The following is an 18,105-nucleotide window of genomic DNA, read 5'->3' as shown; positions in this document are numbered from 1 at the left end:
CGAGTCATCAAAACCTCACTGAGCGGCGGTGGCAACAAATGCTGACGAGAACCTTTGGTGAATTCTTTCTTTACGGGTATTTTTTTTTTTTTGCACCATGAAAAACAGATCTTTCCCAGCAGTGTCTGTACTGGGAGTGAAAAAAACTGCTGAGGCCATGAAGAGTTGCCTATGTCTTCACATTTCCCAGGAACTTTCAAAGTCATAAAAAATTGAATTTCACCAAAACAACTTCCTCGAAATCAGGTTCTCGATGGATAAATTCTGAATCCTTTCATACGTTTCACAATTTTCAAATTCCTGGAAGTTTTTTGAAAACTTTACAGATTTACGGATCTTGAGGAAAAGTTAAATAAGACATATTTAGGGGTTTTAAGTGTTTGCAATTTTTGTAGCTGAATTAAATTTAAGGGGATTACACTTGTTTTGGTATTATTACTGCAGGAATTTCCTGGAAATTGGATAATTTCAATACTGGTGTTTCTTCTTTGGAAATGAAATGAGGAATAAAGCAATGATAACCAAACCAAACCAAACAGGAACTATGGTGACATGGGGAGTTTTCAGCTTCACTTTAATTCAGTGGCAAATCCCCGTTAACAAGACAACGACATGGAACATGAACAGGGATGAAGAATGGGGAGGTGCCACAGGGGCCGGCTTCCCATTCGTCAACAGGAAGGTACACATAACATGACAGACAATTAAACAAAACACAAAAAAATAATAAGCGCCGACAACAGTACAATTTGAGACATTTCAGAGTTCATGTTGGAAATATCAGGGACCTTCATGTCTTAGTACAAAATCTCCCAAAGCATCAATTATACTCATGTAATAATAAAAAGCTTTAATATACAGTTTAGTAATACTGCTTCAATTATAATGTGCAAGAAATAAAACGTTCCGAAAGCAGATTGTGCAGAGCAGCTGTGTGTGTGTTTGTGTGTTTGTGTGTGTGTGTGTGTGTGTGTGTGTGACTTAAAATAACAGTATAACATTTTGGGGAAATCCTTTTGCTTCTTGTGTCAGAGTGAACAAAAGAAAAAAATGGAAAAATAAAAAAGTGAATTTTGGTTTTAAGATCGACTTTACATATAGAACAAGTAAATCAAAAAGCTTTGGAGTTGGCAATTTTTTTTTTTTTTACACACTTTTGATTCACAATCACAACAAGAGGATTTACCAGAAATGACAAACTATTTCTTTAAGGTATCGAAGAATAAAATCAGACTCCTGTGGACTCTCTGCATCCCCCCCCCCCTTCCGTGCAGCACCCATCTGTCTGTCAAATCATCCAATGCATAAATAATTCTGCTCTGCGAGGTTGTGCCAGAAGCTCCCAGTATACCAGCTCCTTGTGAGATCATGGTCTCTCTCATCCTGTAATGGCAGCCTGGTGGTTGTCCAGCCTGTAAGAAGTAAGTTTAAAGTACGCTTCAAACAAAGCGCTTGTCAGTTCCTCTCACACCGTCCGAGACGACCTCCTGTCACGGGTTTCCAGCAGCAGACTGTGAGGAGACTAAGTTTTATAACTTTCCACTGTTAACACCCAGTTTAGTGGATGACCAGACCAGTGCGTCACTTTTCATTGAGTCTAACCTTTCGTATGTAAACGTTGAAACCACTTTAAAGCAGAAACACTTTGACTTTCTGAGGTATGAAGTGAGGACTTCAGATAATGTGCACATGGCTTAACGTTCTATTGCCGGTGTAAACTGCTAATTGGTGTGAGCCCGGTTCAAATCAGATGAATCTCCTCCTCTCTACATGTCCCGTTGACCCGGTGTGGAGCGGTTTCTAAAAGTTTGCTTCTTTATCTTCCTTTGAATGATTCGTCGCTTCTCGATGACATCAGGCTCCCACTTCCAGTGTGACCAGTAAGAGCCGGACTCGGAATCCATGTGTTGATTATGCCTGTCACATGATGACTCCACCTGCCAATCAGCTCCCATCAACCACCAAGGTGATGATGAACAGTCACCCAGCAGTCCCCTGTCGAGCCAATCAGCCAGTGAGCTCCACAGGAAGTTCCCGGCTGCACAGTGCCTCCCACTGGCGAGCAAGTAGCGAGATCAGCCTCTCTCTGCTGTCAGCTCCTGGGACGAAGACGCACCACTGGACCTCACCCTCGGCCCCCCCGCCAGCTCCTCCGCCTCGGGTCAGGGCTTCTTCCCCTCCTGCCGCAAAATGGTCCATGGTGAGGTGGCAGAGCAAGTCAGGTCCGGGCAGGTCATCGAACACCAGGGTCAGAGCCTGAGGGTAGGTCTGGTAGCCCAGCAGGACGCGGTCCAGGTCCCGGATCCTTCGGGCCTCACGCAGCTGGTACCGCTCCCTGCAGGAGAACGTGATGAGGAAGATGAGGATGAGGACAGACGGTCAATGAACATCACAATAAAAGGAAAAAGCTTCTATCCATCTATCCTATATTTCTTCTTAATCACCTTTAATGTGAAAAAAGAGAAATTTTAATGCATTAACAAAGACATTTACCTTCTCAAATGTTCCATATTTTGATGATTTAAACAAAAGGACAAAGCAAAACAATCATCAAAATATCACATATGTCTATATGTTTTCGTCTATATGTAAAAAGTGTGTCTCGACAAAAGGTCAAACCAGAAAGATTTAGCCCTGATAGGAGCTGTTAGTGAGTTCCTTGTAAATAATAAATATGCTCTGATTAATATTTATTTCTCTCTCTGCCACAGTCTGCAGTTCTTTCTCCCAGTGACTGACTCAATGCTTCACCGCTCTGTTTTCAGGCTTCAGTGAATATTGATTTAAACTGTTCTGTTTTCCTGAGGGCTCTCGGTCCTTGATTGAACTGTCTACACATCACACTCAGATTCTCCTCTGCCAGTCAGTGTCTACTCTTCTTCCTCTTTTCCTCGAGCAGAAACACGTGAGGGAATCGTGCTTTTTTATGGTTTTTCTTCCAGGGGAATCGTCTATTTTTTATTTATTTTACTGGTTTATGTGTTTGATGGAACCATTTCTCACTTACTCACTTTAGCTGTTTTCAGAAATGACCATCGGGTAAAATACATAGAATTGACTAGGGAGTTCACCCAGAGTTTCCTTCACACATGCCCAACACAGCGGGAGGTTTTCTGCATAGACTCGTCCACAACAGCATAAAATCCTCTACATTATTCAGGCGAGAGGTGGAGCAGCCGGGTGCAGCAGACAGACGCAGGAAGTGACTCTGCTGCGTAGATCATGTGATCGTGTTTACAACACCCTGTCACCATTAACTCACTTGACATCTTCTACGTGTGTGTTGCTGCTTTTTCACTGGGACGTTGTTTACTTTTTGTTTACTTCATTTTTGCTGTCACTCAGACATTGGCGGAGAAAGGACAGAGGATCTGCGGAGTCCAGTGAATGTCTGAAAGCTGCTTTGGTTGTGTACAAATATTTAAATATGATAATATGGGGGAGGGTGCCAGGCTTCACATGTGCTCACCTGGAGGGAGGTTCTTTTGCGAAGTCAGGCAGAGGATGGCTGATGTAGTCCTCGTCCAGTAGGAACACGTCAGTGCTAGTCAGGATCAGGGTCCTGGGCTGGAGAACAGGAGACGGGGCTGAGCCTGAGGTGGAGGAGGCCCCTGAAAGGGCGGAGCCTTGGCTGGGAAGACTGCTGGGAATCTGGACCTGTGGGAAAGGAACAACAGGAAGGAGAAGAGAGGAGATAGTGTTCCACTTAAATCTGCAGTAATGTATTTTACCACTTGGGGGCAGTTGAAACAATCTGTGAACAAACCAGTGAAATTATTAACAAACATTTAGCCCTTGACACATCTGCATATGGAGGGTCTGAGTCATCAGCAAGAAAATAACCCTCAACTAACTCAAAGTATTAAACTACAGAGGAAGATAAATCCTTACCTGAAAAACCAGAAGATAGAGCAGGACATTAAAGGAGCGTGATGACGAAGGCGATGCACTGCCCAGAGTCTTCCTCTCTGCCACAATGAAGGTCAGGTCTCCCATCTCCTCCTCACTGGGGTAAATGAACTTCACCCGGCTGCTGTGGACCAGCTCGTAGTTCTGCATCTTACCTGCAGGAGGAGACACATTTACAACAGTCATCAGCTTGATAAATAAATCTGTGTACACATTCTTTAATAAAGACAGTAAACCCAAATGATTGAATTGAAGGGGACTCGTGGGTCTTGGTGGAGGTATGTTCTCTACTGAGTGACATTCTAGTTCGTCTCTAATCTGGTTTTATCCCAAAAAGTTGCCTTGTTAAAAAGACTTTCTCCCTCAGTGAAGATTTGAGATAAACACAAATAACTTTTCCCCTTCAACAGATCAATACTGGTGTCAAACTCTGAGTATACAATAAGCAAAATGTCCTATTAGTGTCTGGGACTTTTGGGTAGGAGGTTTAAAAAATACATTTAATTTATTCTCTGTACCAGCCTGGCTACCTGTGTTTGTGTTGGTGAACTGGGAGTAGAAGTCCTGATCCGATGGCTCTGGAGGAGGAAGCTGCTGCTGCAGACTGAGAGCTGACATCAGCTCCTGAAGAAAGACGCCCGTCCCATAACTGTCCCTGCTGAGACAGCACACGATGTGATCGGCCGAACGACCTACAAGGAAACCAGAACCATAGAGAGACTAGAGTGAATCATTTAACAGCAGTTCAATATTCAAACTTAGACCAGCTCTGCAGACACTGGGGGCAATGTGTGTGTGTGTGTGTGTGTGTATCCACTGACCTACAACTCTGAAGTACTGGTCGAAGAGTCCCACATTGACAGACAGCAGCTCAGAAAGTCTGATGGACAGACAGCAGCACAGACACACGTCTGGATCTCCAGAGTCTGTTATCTCCAACACTGACAGACACAGAGGAATGAAAACTACATTAAACAAAACTGAAAGTCAACACTTTGGACCCTGTCAGGCTGCAACGTTCACCACACACAAGAATCTGATGTGTGACTATTGTCACAGTAAACTGATTGTGTCCAACACTTGTTTTCTAGTGAGTGCATACAAATGGATTAATATGTTAATATTTTCTGACTGTGTTCATCCTACCTGAGTGATGACCAAGGCTGGAGGCGGAGTCTTCCAACAGGAAGTAGATTGTGTCATTGGAGAGCAGCAGACAGCAAGTGAGCTCAGCCTCTGGAGACTTGTACAGGACCACAGACAGCCACAAGACCTGTCTCACCTCCTCCGTCTCAGACTTACATAGGTAACAAAAATAAAAATAAAAATAAAAATTGAGGTGGAGCAATTTAAATGACAACACAACAACATGACAACCGTCTGAAGAGCTTGACAAAGTTTCAAGTGATCAATGCAGAGGGAGAGAAGACTTTCTTTGAGGTGGAAGGAAGTATAATTGAATTCCTCTTAAGTAATTTTTTTAGACAAAATGGCACAAAATATATATTTTTTTTATTACTCTCTTTAACAGTATAATTACTCTTTGGGTTAAAAAACAGTTAATCAAGAGACACACAAGGAGCAAAAGAACACAACTGCCTGGCTGTGTGTGTGTGTGTGTCCTACCAGTGCTATATATTTGTGGAAGAAGGCTAGCAGCTGCTGTCCTCTGAGGCCAACCAGGAGCTTTAGTCCTGGGGAGAGACCTGTGATGAGGTGAGGGGACGGCTGGTTCTCCTCCAGCTGGAGATGAGAGGAGTCCCAGCTGAAGGAAGGAGGGAGGGCGGACAAAATCACTACACCTTGCATTCTATTGGTTGGGAAATTATCTGTTAGACTCCATTGAATGTTTATGTCACAATTTCATCAATTCTTCATCAACGAGACCCATGATAATATCAGTGCATAGTGTTGGTACAGGGTCAAAATGGGACAGCATGTACAACCTTAATCAAAATACAACAGTCACTTAAGCATGCTACTCTACAGCTGCTTAACAGAAACAGTGTTTTAAATTCTACCTGCTGGAGTTGTGTGATTTCCTGCTACAACAGCACTGGTCTCTCGATCTGCATCGTTCTGGAGACACAAACAATTGTCAAGCAAGGACGTCACACTGGGAGAAGTAACCAGAGGAGACACAACTAAATGACTCAGTAAGATGAGACCTGGTAGTTCCGAGTGTATAAGCAGGTAGTTGGTGTTCACCATGTGTGTGTTCTCCTTGGTGTGGGCAGGTTTGTGCCAGGGCCAACAATTTGAGCCCCTCCAGAGCGCCTCTCTGCTGGCTCAGCTCCCCCAAGAAGGAGCTCCTGTCCTGGGACAGAGGGAAGAGCAGCAGCAGCCTCTGATTCCCCTGCAGCAGCTCCACGCTGTGACTCTTCCTGGACACAACATGATGGACTCGTGAATGACAAGCAGAGAAACCGAAGTACACAACAAAAGGATACATATAAGATTAGTAATTGTGTAAGAATCAAAAGTGCTTTGTATTAATTCCAATCAAATAATTGTAAAATAAAATATGATGAAAGGGATGAAAATTGAGACAAATCTGTTGATCTAATTAATTTCGGCTAAACTTCAATAATTAAGTTGAATCAGTTAAATAACAAATTGCATAAATCCCTCAGCCGCAGTACCTCTGGTGGTGGTTTGGGCCGAGGCAGGAGGTGTAACTGGTTCTGCCCCCGAACTGAGGATCTATCTCTCTGGGATGAAGCATCACTGAGCTGAGGGCCACACGGACAAGTCTGCACCAGGAAGAGGAAGAGGAGGAGGAGGGATTGAGGTCAGCGTTGCTCCTTTCTCTCTCTGCCAACTCTCTGAAGTCCATCTTCAGAACCCAGAGGTGTCGGTGAGTGAAGAAGAGGAGAGAAGGGAGGCTGGGTTCGTCTCTCTGGGATAGGATGTCCAACGGGAGGGATTGTGTGTCGGTGGCAGAGTCGGAGGAGGATGAGGTGGGAAGGAGGTGGGCAGGGTAGCCTCCCTGGGCTCCCTGACTCTCCTCTAGCTCCCAGGAGTTGAGGAGCGAACGGGGAAGGAGCTGAGGAGAATTTGGGGGCTCGGGGTCAGTGTTGGAATCTGCAGCCTGGAAAGACAAGAAGGTTTTGTTTTCACAATAAATATACAATACATATTGACCCGATTACTGGGTGAACTGTGTCGTGTGAACTGCGCAGTGAGTTGGATCTCATCCTGATCTCTGACCTGCATCAGCGCCGTCAGCTCGGTCCTGGTCTGCCGGAGCTCCTCAGCCTCAGAGAAAACGTACCAGCGGGTTGAACCGGACCGGAGCCCCAAGGCGAGGCAGCTGTCAGGGATCTCGCCTCGGGAGGACAGGAGGAGCGAGGAGTACGGCAGCAGGAAGTCCACCTGCAGGCTCGACAGCACCTCCTTCACAGGCGGGTTCGGCTCTAGGTCTGAGGAGAACAAGAGGACAAATTGTTTATAACCTTTCAGTTCTTGTTCCCTGCATTAATGTTACAAAATGCGATTTGAGTTTTCTTTAAATCACATCAGCAGATTCTTCTAGTGAACAGCAGACAAATATAAAAAAGGGGCACAGCCTTCATGCTTGTTGAGGCTGACTGTGTGTTTACCTCCGTCCTGATTGGTCCATGAGAAACTATTTGATAGGTGCAGTATTCCCAACAGTCGGTCTGTCAGCACCAGGCACGCCTCCCTCTGCTCCACATCCTCATCTACCTGAAGGCAGTAGCACCACAGAACCCTACTGATGTGCATCTCCTCCTGCTCCTCTGCACACAGCTCCTCCGGCTGGCAACCGGGCTCCTCTGCAGAAGGAACAGTGAGCGACATAGAGGAGGAGCAGACCAACTCCTCCACAGAGTCATCCAGACCCATCTCAAAGTATCCGTCCCCGGAGCCGGGACTGGAACAATGAGAATAAAAGGAACGAATCAGGAGTCATTCTTTTGTTCTTTAAATAATTAATGTCTTTCTGGTTTAAGAATATTTATCCATATACCCAGTGCAAACTTCTGAAAATCCAAGATTCTGGTTGAATTACCTGGAACTGCCCACATCTGTGCTCTCCTCTTGGGACTGAAGCTCTCTGCATTCAGACCTTGTCACATCCTTCCTCTCCTCCTGCTCATTTCTCTTCTTTTTCTCCTCTTTCAGGGTGGCACTGAGACACTGAGAGAGGTGAGTAGTGAAGTCTTTGTTGGAGGAGAGGGAGAACAAGTGAGAAGGAAGTAGAGGACACCAGGTGGCGCTGCACGTCACGCAACTAATTTCAACTTGTCGGGAGGAGGAAGAGGAGCAGAGGCAGCTTGAGCACAGAGAGAAGGAAACATGGATTAATTCAAAACTTTGTGTTGTGTCCTGAATACAGAAGAGAAACCTGCTGCTGCTCTCCACTAGAGGGCAGCCACGTCTCCTGTTGGACACAGAGTGAACTACATGTGCCTCCATCTTGAATCTGAAGTGTATCTGATCAGAGTTTAGTAAGACACATCCACACAGATCTGAATAAATACATATATTCAGTCCTGTTTTAATTTGACTCAACACACCAACATACACCAAAAGAGCTTTAAACAAAACTGTCTGCACTTAGAATTGTTTGCTTCTACTATGGAGGAAATATGTTATTTGATACTGACCAGACAGAACTAGCAGTAGCAGCAGCAGCAGCAGCAGCAGCGGTAGTAGTAGCAGTAGTACTGGTAGTAGTGGTAGTGGAAGTAATACTTGACGGAGCACCACAGTTTGTGTGTTCAGTCAGACAGACAGTCGGGTGTTGTCTCTGGAGGCAAACACATTAGAACCTTGTTGACATTTAACACAAACATTAAAACACAAAATCAAGGAGAATGTCTTTTTAATATCTTGTAATCTTTTTGTTTTATTGTCATGTGAAACGAACTCTCTCACTTGGACTTGCTCCAGATACTTTACTAGGGGGCTGCTAGGTAAATGTCCACAGAAACTGACTTTTGTGCCCTCGCTCGCAGCCCCTCAAGAGCTCGGTGCATGTCTGAGAGCAGCTAAACTCACTTACAGTGACCTGGGTGGGTTCAGCAGACGGGAGGTGTGTGTTGGTGTGAAAGCTTTCGGGGGGAGGTGCAGTGTCCACAGGAGGGAGAACACTGGGGGAAACTGGAGCTTCTTCTCTTATCGTCACTTCTGAAACAGGAAACCAAACTGTGGTTAAATAACAGTGATGATCTGCAGAAAGTTGAGGGATGTGACTTTGCTCGGGGCTCATGTCAGAATCGTTGCAATGATTTGGACATTTTTGCCAAATCTTTTGAATCACAATCATGAAGTTAGTTAGTAGAGGTTAGTAGTGAGCATTAGCAGATTGTCATGTGACCTGTAGTGGAACGTTAGTGAGTATCAGTCGTGGATTCATTATTCTGAAGTCCCACAGCTGTTTCTAAATCCAACACTCAATCTGTGTGTAATTGCTCTGATACAAGTTCCCGGATGGACAAACTATGTGATAGAGACACGGTTTCTAAATAGTAATTAAATATCATATTTCTGTAGTTGATAATAATAATAATAATAATAATAATAGACTTGTAGATGCACCCCCCTCCCTCAGACCGGCACAGCCTGATACATACATGATTACCTTGGCTGGGGCAGGCAACCTGCTGGGCCGGACAGGAAGAGGCGGAAGTGGAAGAGGAAGAGGAGGAAGAGGAGGTGACAGCAGGAGGAGCGAGAGCAGAGGAGCAGCAGGATGAGGAGGAGGAGGATGAGGAGGGGGGATAGGAGGAGGAGAGGTAAGGAGGTGCAGCAGCAGACAGCCTGGTCTCCTCACTGATCTGACGAGAGGACAGAGAGGAGGAAGCCTTCAGAGAGCTGTGTCACCTACATCATCAACCTGATCATCTCCTAAAACCTGCGGCTCCATCAGTAGCAGAGCAACAGGCTGCCGCACTTTATAAAAGACCTGCTCCAGTACTACAAGTACACGTATGAGGTTCTGTTGAAAAACGTAAACCAAACTGAAGTTCAAGAGCTAAATCTCTGTGCTGAAAGTTATTGTTCTGTTGTAAATCATTGAAAACACTTGTCATCAGTGTTATTTCCTGCTGAGCAGCCTCGTAAAACTTCAGGAAATAATAAAAACAGCCAAGTACAACAAAGAGGACCCAGTTTTCAAAATAAAGGCATTTTCTGCTTAAAAGTTGGTGAAAGAATAGAATAGAAGAGGTGGTGCTTTTCATTACATGTCAACTCTGCAGCTGAAAGCTATGATCTTTGGTCTGCAGCTGTTCTGAACCCAGCACACAGCGATAGCTGATAAATACAAGCTGCTGTGGTGACTGATGTGATACAGGTTCAGGTTTCATAGATATGTGAGTGACTAACATGTCAGAAGCACTAGGAGCCAGATCTACTGATCTCTGATTGGTCCAGGATCTGGTTAGAAAAATAAAGCCACCACAGCAGATGTCCGGGTTAATCAATCTGAAAACTATGATGATAGAATGTGACACAGTTTCAAGAATGTGAATTCACATGTCAGAGTCAAAGCAGTGCACAACATGAATAACTGAATCTGATAGTGTGAGTGATTAAACTATATATTCAGTACTGAGAGGTGAGATCATCTTCGCTCTGCTCTTTCACAATCTCTGAGACTTTCAGGTTTTCTTTATTGATCTACACTGAATACATGAATTCAAATGAATCACTTCTTCATGTAAACAGATGTTTCAGATTTAATGACGCCCACTCTTTCTTTTTATGAGACCTTTTTACAATAATTATACATATATAGTTACAGTTAAAAAATGCAAAAAAGGAGCACAGACAAAATGATTTCACTTCAGTGTGACGGAGTGTACCTTCTTGTCGCTGCTGCTCATCCTGTCTTTGACTTCTTTGGCTTTCTGAATGGCTTTCAACACTTCCACTGTGTCCAGCTCCTTCTCTGTCGTCACGTTACTGTCCAGACAAACCTGACAAAAAGTCACAGGATAAAAGAATGGATAAGATGGATGCTGTAATAGCATTGGTACAGTAGTAATATGAACAGTGTGTTGGTGGTGTTAATTTACCTCTGCTGCTCTGTCTCCAAACTGGGCCAGGACTTTGGTTCTGTAGTCTGGGATGATGCACATGGGATTACTGGACAGGTTCAATTTCTCCAGACAGGGCAGAGAGCAGATGTTCCTAATCTCCTCCAACTGAAAACATTGAATCATTCACGTATCACTGACTCAGTTGTTAAACTCAGCATTCAGGAGACTATAGTAATACATTGACAGAAAAATGAACAAAAAGAGGTTATGATAAATTAAATACTCATTTGTTTCCTTCTTTTTTGGATAGAAGTACATTTAACACCTTCCGTGAGTGATTATATCTGTTCCTCTAATTATAAGAATGCAAAATTGACAATAACAACAAATATTGGTTACCTGGGCGAGTTGGTTGTGGCTGAGGTCCAGGTTGACCAGAGAGTAGAGCTTGGTGAGGCCGGTGAGCCGCTCCAGTTGGTTTCCGGCCAGGCTGAGGGTTTTTATGTTTCCCAGACGGGTGTGAGCATCCTCAAGGACCCGCAGGCTGTTATAGGACAGATCCACGTGGACCAGGTTGTAGAGGTGCTGCAAACACAAAACAACTAGTTCTGTACTCTCTTTTTTAGAACAAAAAACACATGAGGTTGTTTTATAGCACCATAAACTCAAAACATGACATTTGAAACATCACCCTGGACTCATTGGGGGAGACGATCATCTGACACTTAACAGACTAAACAATTCTTTTGATTTATTTAGAAATACTATAATCTTTCATTTCAGAACTAGAGATGATACTGAGAGTCTCTACTGAGCTCACATGTTCACATACCTGGAGATTTTCCACTGAGGTCAGCTGATTATGACTCAGATCCAGAAACTCCACCTCTCGAATCAGTTTCTATAGCAGAGATAAACTCAGTGTCAGCACAAAGAAACTGAAAAATGCAGCGTAAACGATTTTGTTGGTTGTTTATTTACAGATCCAGAGGTTTTAGCCCGGTGTCATGACACAGGACAGTGTGCTCTGACCTCCAGATATAACATCTCTCTGACCAATCGGTGTTGACAGAGGAGCAGGTAAAGGTTTGCACGGTATCAATGTGTCTCTTTAATCGAACACAAGCAAATGTAAAATCATCTTGAACTGCAGGACAATGACTGATCAGCTCTCGCACCTCCTTGGTAATTTACAGGATTTAAAGTTACTTAAGGTCAAATTGTATATTTATCTCAAAAACTCCAAACTTGTTTTGTTTAACAAGTGCAGTTGCGCGTGTCTCACCACTGAGCAATCGATGGTGCTGATGCTGTTGTGGCTCATGTCCAGCGTGGTCAGGTTGTTCCACACAGGGATAACAGCAGTGACAGGACAACCAGACTCCGCCCCCTCAGGCTCCCACTGTGAGAACTCGCTCGCCTCCGGGACCAGGATCGACTGGGGGACATCATAAAGATCATAACACATGTGCATCAGTGGACAAAACACTTTAAAAGGCATAAACATGCAGCACTATTTAAACTCAGCTTTACCATCATTGTCTCCGAGCAGTGGTGGATACTCATGGTCACCAGGCTCGACCTCAGAGAAGATAAACCTTGAATCTGCAGGGAGCTGCACTGACTGATCTGAATTCAGACACAGACACATGTTAGGATTTTCTTCACATATTGGCAGAATTCAAGTTAATTTCTGAACAGCCATCTATTGTCCTTGGGGAAGGAGGCACAACATCTTATATGCAACAATTAAACAGCATTGCACTTTGATCAAATATTAACAATTGGTTTAACCCACTGGTTTTTCTCGTGGCAGCTAGTGAAGGTAGCAACATTGTATTGTTTAATTGTTAAGTTGTACAGATCGAACATGAGGTTTGTTGAGGCAGAAATCCTGCATGGGTACAATGTTGAGGACAAACAGACAGTTACCTCAATCTGCAGCAATGACTTGAAAACAGACAGGTCGAAGGGGAGACTGTTCTCCTGGATGTTACTGGTTCCAACTGGACCACTGGTACCAGAGATCTGACCAACAGAGACAAAACCAGTGAGAACGTTCACTAAAAGCGGCAGAGTTGGTGATAGAGTGCACGATTTGGATGTGAATGACATGAAGAGATATGTGACCTTGAGGTATCGCAGCCTGCACGTGAAGTCGAGGATGTGTCCCAGGTCGGTTTTGGCGTCTCCATTGCAGCAGGTTGGTTTGGCCAGACGCAGCTGCTGAGTGACGGAGTAAAGCTGCAGAGGATGGAGAGAAAACACCTCGCCAGCCTGCAGCAGCTGCTCACCTACAGACACACACACACACACACAGAGGTGTTACACTCACTGTGCAAGATTTCATCTGAACAACTGACATTTTTGTCGGGCAGTCAGTTATGTTGACTAACCCTGCAATGTTTTGAATACGTTGTTTAGTTATATTGTGTAAAGGCCACCAACGGTATGACAAACCATCAATCATTATCAAAAGGAAAGTTGAAAGATGCAGCTGAGACTTGTTCAGTTACAACCACCAACAAGTTAAAACTGCTATTTAAATACAAAAAAAGGTTTAATGATTTGAAATGTATTTAACATTGTGAATGAAATCTGGTATGTTGGTAAACTCAGTTTAGATTTCTGGAAGACATGCAGCCTTTTTACTAATGTCCACGTCATATACACCCAAAGTATATAATTTTATATGAATTGATGAATAAAGTTAAGTAGAGTCATAGTGCGAGGGCATCTAGGATCACTGCACTTTATATCTTTACTCAACAACAGTGTATAACGGTTCTCAGTGAGAGTTTCGGCCTTTGGGGAGCGTCACCACTGCACTAAAGTAATTTCATTAAGAGTTCTTGAAATTCTAGTAGAGAGAAAATGGGCCACAGGAAGCAGACCTTTATGAAACAGCTCCTCAGCGAGTGCTGCTGTGATGCCGTTGATTTCCTGAAAGAGATAAACAGTCTGTTAAAACCTGGATTCAATTAAAACAAATATATTTTTTAAGTTTGTGGTTGAATCATCTTTTCATCTGCAGCTCAACAGAGTCAACCATAGTTAATATTTACCGATGTTGCCTTTCATGATTATGTTTTTCCAACACGCTGTTTAAAAGATAACGTGATGATATCCTGGATTAGTTAAACCACATTTAAAAACATTTGCAGACTTGAGACATTGAACAACACTTCAAAGATTTCCTTCAAAACCATGTTGTGGTTAAATAGCGTTAAAGCATTGAAACATGTGAATAATAACCACCACAACGTTTCTCTGATTATTTGGACTATAAACGTCTGGGATTTTCACGTGTTGATCATCTCACATCATATGAGAAGGTTTTCCTATTGGCTGTTTACGGTGCAGCTTCTGTGAACTCAGACAACACACTGCTCTGTTGTTCTGTCTTCATCATATGATCAGTCACTGACATCACACAGCCTCAATCTACAGCAGATCCGGAACAGAGATCTCAGCCTGGAAAAACACATCTGAATTTACTACTAAATATAAACCTGTGTGAGGTGTTCTCTCACTTCTATTATATCCTATAAGCACACCAGACAGTTCCTGCTAATGTTGACAGAACTATCATGCTGCTCTTCAAAGAAGAATCTGAGCTTAGACTCAACTGAAGTTAATTCAATCAAACTGTATTACTTTTTACCTAGTTTTTACTGTATTTTACCATCAGATCAGACATTTGTTTAGAAATAAGAGTTCAGTTAAATTACTCAGGTTTTTCCTTTTCCAATTACAAAAAAAAGTGTTGTATTATCTATTAAATGTCAGAAAATAATGAAAAACAAAAACACATTTTCAAAACTTGAAATTGCTTTAACCATTAAAAAACGCAAATATGTTCAGTTTACAAAAAAAAAAGCCGATCATCAAATTGAGGAAGCTTTGACAAGTGAACGTTTGTTATTTTTGGTTTATTAAGGCAAAGACCAACTGAACGACTTTCAATTCCACCAAATAAGGAGACTCACATTTCTAAAGAAAAGACTGTTGTGTCAACAGTTTGAGAAACACCCCTTCCTGTTTGAACATGTCATTGTGTCCATGCACAAATCCAGGTCCATTAAAAAAGTTGTTTTCCCAGTTTGGTTTCCCTCGGATGAACCAGAACACCGACTGTGAGCCAGTACGAATCACCCAACATCAGTGTTGGACCACATTAATTATCAGGTAGCTGCATGGGAGACTAATCCTAATTTAAAGTGTCCATATACATTTGGCCGTGTTGTGTACTTGCTGGCTGCGGTTTCTGAGCAGTACTCAAACACATGCCATTATGAAAGAGACACCAACAGGCTGAGTTCAGGTTGTAGTACAATGTTCAGAAGATTGTGATAATAATAATAAACTCACATAAAGGTGAAAGTGAAGGAAGGAGGCGAGCGGAGTGGGCGTGGATTGTGGGAACTGCTGCAGCAGCGTCTGCAGGTACAGCTCCAGCTCCTTCTGACGCCGCTCCACCAGACTCTTTGAGTTCTTTCCCAAAATCTTTTTGGGAGGAAGCAGCCGTCGGTCAACCTTCTTTTCTGACGCCAGCTGGAAGGAAACACAGATCTAGATTAAACCTTTACTTTCATCATAATGTAACAATCATTTAGATAATGATTATTGGACGGTTGGTCCATGTATTGTCTGGTAAATCTAGTCTGGTTTGTTCGTGCCTCATTTCTGGGAAGTTTAATCCCAAAGTCTGAACCACCTACTTCCTGTTTCCTTTTCAGAACTCAGACGTTGATGCTTTAGTAAATTAAACACTACTCCAAACTGTTTTACGTCACTATTAACACATTTTTCTGATGGTAGATGTGTATCATAATATTGACAGAAAAAGTCAGCCATTATTCTAGGAGGTTTTGAAATTAAATTATTTGTATTGCCCATAAACTTCTGTGGTTTTCTACTTTTATATTACCTTAAATTTACATTAGATTCAGTGTTTTGTGAACTCAATCAAACTGCACACGCTTTGATGAAGAGGCTGAAGTTTGAGTCTCTTACTTTCTCGTGCAGGTCGTGGAAGTCACTGTAACGGTGCTTCACAGTCCATCTGTGCTCTCCATCCATCACCTCAATGATGTAAACCTGAAACACCAAACAGCAAAACATCAAGAAACACTAAAGACCATCTTCAATCAAACATGCAGGTTATATATATATCACCATATATACTCCCACCTCTTGTCAGGCAAACAGTTTTTATAGGAAAGAGGAATGTGAGGAAGGATTAAATAGTTGGATCTGTTCTGAGATCAGTCACTGTCTGAAATTATTGATGGTCTATCAGCTATTTCCTCACTCATCAAAGAAATCTTAAATTCATACACTCACTATATTTAATACATGATTAATACATTATCTTTACTTTACTTACTTAATTTACGGTTGTGGTCAGAATCACTGTTAGACTAAAGCACAACTTTGTACAGCTTCAGTTATTTATCTTTAATTTATTTATATTTGGCTTCAATGCTCTGCCTCGGGCTACTTGTGTCTTATGATCACCTTGTACTTTAAAATATTAGCACAGTACTTCTTCACAGTGACAGCTTGTACTAGCTCTGGTGGTTAGACTTTCATCTCACTGCATTGTCCTCATTATCTCTGTATCTGTGGGACTCTGGACTCTCGCTCCTGTTGAGCAATCGTGTGATTTTCTAAAAACCATAATGTGTAAATCTACCGAAACACAGCATGACACCGTGCACACGATCAATATCCTCCCGGACAAAGACGCAGGACGCGGCGGTGAAGTGTGTGAACTTCAGAGGACACGACGGGAACACTCTGTCACAGTTAGCACTAGCACGGCAGCTAGCTGTTAGCTTGTCTGTTTCCTGTAAACAACCACCTCCGGGAGGATAAAGACACAAAGTCCGCCATGCAAATAAACAACTAACAACTCAACAATGTTTTTGTGCGGGTGTGTTATCACGTCTCTGGCTTTAGCTCCCGGTCACTTTGACACAGCCGAGGCTAGGCTAGCTCCAAGCTAGGCTAATTGACGTGCGGGCGGACGCGGCTTACAGTGTAGTTCTCCACCAGCTCCGAGCCAACGACACACACTTGTCTCTGCGGCAGATCCTGGGGGAAAGACCCGGGCTCCATCTCGGGACCGAGAGGGACCCGCTCCGCAGAAAAAACACCCAGAAACACGTCCTGGTACAACGGGTTCGGAGGATGAGCAGCGTCTCCCCTCCGTTAGCCGCCGCCTCCCGACGCCATGTTTGTTGTGATGCTGACCGGAGCATCTGATTTAAATTTAAAAACAACTTTATTTACAGGGATCATAGCGATCAACGCATTTTTTATATATTATTATTTCCTTTAAAATCTAATTTCTTCTTCATATTTTTCGGGTCATACGAACATAAGGACTCAAATTAATCTGGTCTCATATTGAATAATTTCCTTATAAAACCGAAATATAGAATAAAACAACTTTGTTGTTGTTATTATCAAGCAAATATCATCTAAGTTCATCATACGAATCATAAGTGGGAACTGAATTCATGAATTGTGGTGATATGTCTACATGTTGTTTTTTTTAGGCCTGAATCTTGATGATATGGCAACAAATATTACCCAGATATAATTTCCACATGAGTCAATATCAATAATTCATCATCATGTCACAACATTATTATTTATTTTAAGTTTACAGACATATGTTTTGCTGCTGAGTGAAGGTTGTGGTTCTAAAATGTTCTGTGTGAGCAGAGAATGACAAAACATTTTATAAACATGAGAAAAGGCCATGTTTCAGCCCTGCTTACTATTAATGTCTTGTTTGGGGGGGGGGGGTGAGCAAGCAATGCTATCTTCATTAAAAAATTTGTTTTGAATCAGACCAAATTGAAAAGGAATTCCATTATATTGTAGCATTTTAATAACAAAAGTACTAATAAGGAAAATGCAATACTAGTGTAATGATAATGAGTTAAGTTTAAGGAAATATAAAATATACAGAAAAATTGAATACATATTATAAAAAACAAACAGTGAATGGATTACATATGAACTAAAAATAATGTATGATGTGTTTGATGAGTGGATTTATTTCATCTTATATATATCTTCAAATACATACATCTTTTTATTTGTTTTTTATTTCATTCTATTTTAACATTCATATATTGATTGACGTCACTGGGTTAAGACACAGGGAATA

At 42.5% G+C, this 18,105-nt stretch overlaps 1 protein-coding gene across 2 annotated transcripts; it reads right to left on the bottom strand.

The window, feature by feature from the left end:
* Positions 1-557: 557 nt before the first annotated feature.
* nisch (nischarin) lies at positions 558-17,149 on the bottom strand. 2 transcript variants are annotated; one of them, XM_062408574.1, is made up of 28 exons: positions 16,962-17,149; positions 15,936-16,019; positions 15,291-15,473; positions 13,814-13,862; positions 13,050-13,213; positions 12,852-12,947; positions 12,453-12,548; positions 12,205-12,357; positions 11,752-11,820; positions 11,319-11,504; positions 10,956-11,084; positions 10,743-10,856; positions 9,518-9,713; positions 8,939-9,063; positions 8,541-8,683; positions 7,943-8,206; positions 7,512-7,804; positions 7,120-7,331; positions 6,552-7,000; positions 6,118-6,293; positions 5,931-5,988; positions 5,536-5,674; positions 5,056-5,206; positions 4,731-4,850; positions 4,440-4,601; positions 3,892-4,064; positions 3,470-3,657; positions 558-2,335 (listed from the first exon to the last, which is right to left on the bottom strand). In XM_062408574.1, the coding sequence occupies exons 1-28, from the start codon at positions 17,040-17,042 to the stop codon at positions 2,008-2,010; spliced, it is 4,581 nt and encodes a 1,526-aa protein (XP_062264558.1). In that variant the 5' UTR covers positions 17,043-17,149; the 3' UTR covers positions 558-2,007. The 2 variants fall into 2 exon arrangements, 1 of the variants encoding a protein (XP_062264558.1); XR_009924366.1 differs by lacking the exons at positions 558-2,335; positions 3,470-3,657; positions 3,892-4,064; ... (8 more) ...; positions 7,512-7,804; positions 7,943-8,206 and having other exon boundaries at positions 8,672-8,683; positions 9,510-9,713.
* Positions 17,150-18,105: the final 956 nt, after the last annotated feature.

Source organism: Platichthys flesus, chromosome 2 (genome assembly GCF_949316205.1).
Source record: "Platichthys flesus chromosome 2, fPlaFle2.1, whole genome shotgun sequence".
Classification (NCBI taxonomy): domain Eukaryota; kingdom Metazoa; phylum Chordata; class Actinopteri; order Pleuronectiformes; family Pleuronectidae; genus Platichthys; species Platichthys flesus.
This window is presented reverse-complemented; position numbering and strand designations above follow the sequence as displayed.

Bases quoted from the DNA above. Each gene is read 5' to 3' on its own strand.
- nisch (XM_062408574.1), bottom strand. From the start codon at position 17,042: ATGGAGCCCGGGTCTTTCCCCCAGGATCTGCCGCAGAGACAAGTGTGT. The intron at 11,505-11,751 runs GTATGTGAACAT...TTGTGTTTGCAG, and splicing joins CCTCAGTGGAAAATCTCCAG to CACCTCTACAACCTGGTCCA. The intron at 5,207-5,535 runs GTAGGACACACA...TACCTATGTAAG, and splicing joins TCCACAAATATATAGCACTG to TCTGAGACGGAGGAGGTGAG.